The 4,306-nt window shown below is 40.8% G+C and overlaps 1 protein-coding gene and 1 long non-coding RNA gene across 2 annotated transcripts in view; one reads left to right on the top strand and one right to left on the bottom strand.

Annotated features, from left to right (window-relative positions):
* Positions 1-2,617, top strand: part of LOC106523728 (uncharacterized) — a 24,061-nt gene extending 21,444 nt beyond the window's left edge. The window contains exon 2 of the long non-coding RNA XR_001310924.1: positions 2,506-2,617. This is a non-coding gene — a long non-coding RNA (uncharacterized LOC106523728). The remainder of the gene's footprint in view (positions 1-2,505) is intronic.
* Positions 1,609-4,306, bottom strand: part of drap1 (DR1-associated protein 1 (negative cofactor 2 alpha)) — an 11,859-nt gene continuing 9,161 nt past the window's right edge. The window contains exon 7 of the mRNA XM_014017255.1: positions 1,609-2,828. Within this exon, the coding sequence (XP_013872709.1) occupies positions 2,639-2,828 (190 nt within the window). The 3' untranslated portion in view covers positions 1,609-2,638. The remainder of the gene's footprint in view (positions 2,829-4,306) is intronic.

Raw genomic sequence — 4,306 nt, 5'->3', positions numbered from 1 at the left:
ATACAAGGCCAAAAAAAAGTTGGGAACCACTGCCCTAGACGAGCTGGCCCAAGTGGCTGGGGAGAGGGAAGTGTGGGTCTCTGCTTAGACTGCTGACCCCGTGACCCGACCCCGGATAAGTGAAAGAAAACGGATGGACGGGTTTTTAATACCCATGACAGAAAACGTCAGCTTTAGCAGTTTTTCTGTCAATTTGTATATATGATCAATACAAGGATAGAGCATTCTAGTTGACTACACCTTTAGGACTAGACTACATAATTATGTACACACTCTGGTTGGAAAAGCCCCCCTGGATTCAACAAACTTGAAGTTTCARGACACATTTTATTAGTGAGCCCAGAGGCAGAAATGACTCTTTGGATTGTAAAGGCTGCAGACTGCTCTATTTCATGCACGCTTTTCAAATGCAGAAGTACTAAATGTTGGTTTAGTTTTAGAAAAATTAAATCTAGTGATGCTGGTTATTTGGAGAACAGGGGAGATGTGTTCTTGGGTTTAACGTCCTGTTAATAATTATTAGCAGGGCGCCATTTGTCAGGAGGGAAAAAGATGGTTAAAGAAAAAAACACAGAAGATACTTCATGTTCTGTATCAACGCGGCCCTGTCATAAAGTTTGAGTCTAACCATTGTCTCCTACTTCATTACAACCGTCACAAGATAACCTTTCCACAGAACCCKACTTCAGAAGATATGAATTCTCTTTTGCACACTTCTGGTGAGCCCGTTCTGTAATCCTGCAGACGAACCAACAATGCGAGCCGATATGTTCAGAATGCCCAGGAGTAGCTAAAAACACCCTCAAGCACAAAAAGTGTTATTTGACAGTTGTTAAGCGTGACCTGTGATCAGGAGCTGAAACTCGTGTACTTTTTTTCTTTTTTTTCCAACGATCCACACAATAAAGAGCTTTTTATTCAAGAAGGTCAGGGAATTCCTCTTTGCCACCCACACCGGCCCTTGTCTTCCCGAGCAGGCGGACGGCATTAAAGGCACCTCCTTCATGGACGGGGATGTGAATCAAAGTGCCACCTTTGGCCCCGTTGGCTGCTGTGTGCTTCCTTCTGATGGTCCCCCCTCCCCAATCCCTCCCCCTGCCGCTCCAGTTTGTTTGAACACCAATGCTAAAGTCAACCACCTCCACCCTGATCCCAGCCTCCTCCTCCTGAGTTCACACACCATCCGAAGCCCCGCCCTCCTCGACAGTCCGCTGAGTCAACGCTTGCGCAGGAAGGATGCGGTTGTTTTTGTGGCCACAGATCTAAGCTGCTCGGTCGGCCGGGCGGTGTTAAGACGCTTTAAAGTAAACAGAGAAGGAAGAGGGAAGAGGTTGGGTCCAACTCAACAAGTCCTTATTGTGTGGCGAACCTGGACCGCCTCGCACAAGAGGCTGTCCGTGAGTCAGACGAAACATCCATGGAAAACTTTTCTCTCTCTCTAATGTTGCAAAACCCAGAAAGGATGAACTTCAAGGAGGAGTCTGGATCACAAATCATGTGGCCCACGGTTGTGAAACCTCAAAGATTCAGCAGACAAAAAAATTTAAAAAATAAAAACAAAAGATCAAAGAGTCGTTCAAGTTTTCATCTCAGAAAATCAAAACAAAATTATTGAAATAAGAACTTTATTTCACCCATACAAAATAAAAAGAACATTAAAAGTTTACAATACAGTGTGAACTGTCTGTTCGCAACCATTTCATGAGACTGACGCAAACAGGAGCCCCGTGTCTGCTGTCATTTAAAACAACATAAAAAAGAGGGAAAACAGAAGAGGAAAAAAAAAGGGTGTGTGTGGCCAGATTTGAAAATGAGATGAGACAAAAATAAAACACGGTCCAACGAGTCGCTGTGAGCAGTTCAAGGGGAATTTATGGTCCTATGATTTAATAGTGAAGCTCCAGCTGTTAGCGTCAAAATAATGAACCAAATGAAATCTGACATGGTTTGAAATCAGGGCTGTTGCTGAGGAGTTCCCCTCGATGAAGAAATAAATGTAAATTAAAATTAGAAACAGAAAATATGGCTTGTTGATCTCCAACTGATGAGCTAAAGGCTAACCTGATGATGCAACAATTTGATGATGGGGTTCCCCTTCAGCCCTGCTTCCACAAAACCCCCCCTGAGCTCATCTCAGCTTGTTTGGTATTATAACGCTGCAACAAGGCTTTAACTGCCTCTCGTCCATTTATTTCCCCGTCAATCTGACAAATTAATTATATAGAGAACTGAGAAAAAAAAAGCTAAGTGCGGAGAGAAAAAAAAAACAAAAACTGCAACAAAAACTACACTTATCCTGTCTGCAGGGGCTCACAACAACAAAAGAAAACAAAAAAACAGTGACAACTGCCCTTTTTTTTCTTTTTTTTTTTCTTTTTAACTAACAAGTGACTTGTTAAAAAACATCCGCGATGGACAATTCTCTACAATAAAATAAAATTCTTAAAAAAAAAAATTAAAACATCTAATTTACAACAAGTTTTGTTTTGTTTTCGTCTCTTACAGCTTTTCTGTCACCGGGCTGCAAATGAAGAGTCTTTCCCTTCGCTGGTTGGAGCAGCCGCCAGAAGATCAATACGAAGAATCTGAACGCATGTGTGTGTGTTTGTGTGTGTGTGTGCGTGTGCGTGCGTGTGAGCTAAGAGTCGTAGTCTTCATCGTCATCGTCCTCGTGCGTGTGCGGCGTGGGGCCCGGTGGCGGCGGCGGTGCGGTGCTCATCATGGAGGGGTGAGGGGCGAAGGCCACGCCGCTCGGGGGCTGAGCTGGAGCCAGGCTGCCCATCGACACCACGTTGCCCATCTGCACAAACTGGGYGGGAGCGTTTGAGCTGTAGGGGGCATATAAACAGACATGTCAGAGCCGTGCCCTTTCAAAATAAATCTATTCTTAAAAAGTAGCYTTTTTCATTTARACTGKCACYAAATGKATAAKTGCARCATAAAAACAAAGTAATTAAAAACATACTGACTAACAGATCTARTCATTCATGTGAATTATATAAGAACACTGGGAAAGCAGCCCCCTCTAGTGGTTTGTTGTTGTAAAGTCACCTTCACCTAAACCCAGTTACTGGATTTATGAGTGATGGGCTTCCAGTAGTYAAAATGTGATGTTATTAAAGTGAAATACACTTTTTCAGAGAAGAAACACAAAGTAAAATCCTCAGCAAACCACTGAGAAAAATGGTCATAACACACATTTCTATGTTGGAGCTATTACACGACACAAAAGACATGTTTCCTTCTAGTTGTGAATGATAAAAAAATGAGGTAATTGTGAGCTTGGATGTGTGAATTGTGCACTTTGTGGTGGGAGTTTGAAAGAAAAGTTTGTCTTAAACCAGTGAGAGAAACGTCAAGGGAAACAAAAAACAAATTGTTTGTTTGTTTGTTTGTTTTGTTCGGAAAGACGGTGAAACCTGGAAGTGTTTGTTTCCAAAGATTTAGGATACGGTGACAACTCAAAGGTTTGTCACGGTAAGTTTGAACATTCTGTGGATATTTGTGTAAATAAAAAAAAGTTTAATTATTGGTTCAGTCACATAAAGGGTTAAACTTCAAATAAGGTTTCTACTGGGGACGCTGATAGATATAAAACCAAACTGAGGCACAGCGCTGASCAACAAGTCACTTAATAAAACTTCATGGTTACCTTCGTAGTACCCAAATACACACACTGTAAAGATCTGGTAATTAACCTGTAAGTACCACCTCATAAGTCCCTTATAAATACCTTTTAATTACTCTTAAAGTGCCTGTGACATCAACATTTTTGTAATAATSCAAATGCATTTTTGGAAAGATAACACTGTCAACATTTTATAAAATAATTTTCATGCTGCTGTACGGAAGCGTAGAGCTGTCACATGAATGAAATTATTTTGAAACTGGATCTCCTTATAACGAGAAAACTATCTTGTTATATCAAGATAAACATCTTGTCATAACGTGTTATGATTTCTTCTGGTTTGTCACTCACATGGAAGTTTATTGCCTGGATGGTGTGATGGAGAACATGACTGAACCACTATATAAACAAAAACAAACAGAATTTTTTGGGTTTGTACTCAGATGTTGCAGCTAGTAGTACTTAATAATATTCACTCTAATCTGAATTCAGACGCTATTATTTCATAAACATTATTTAGTACTAACTCTTGCAGATTTCTTCTTCGTAAAACAGCATATAGTGAGACTCAGTTGTGTTCTCCATCACGCCATCCAGGTAATAAACGTCCGTGAAAGTGACAAACCACAAGAAACCATAACACATTATAACAAGATGGTTATCTTGATATACCAAGAT

This window comes from Austrofundulus limnaeus, unplaced genomic scaffold (assembly GCF_001266775.1).
Source record: "Austrofundulus limnaeus strain Quisiro unplaced genomic scaffold, Austrofundulus_limnaeus-1.0 Scaffold164, whole genome shotgun sequence".
NCBI lineage: Eukaryota > Metazoa > Chordata > Actinopteri > Cyprinodontiformes > Rivulidae > Austrofundulus > Austrofundulus limnaeus.
This window is presented reverse-complemented; position numbering and strand designations above follow the sequence as displayed.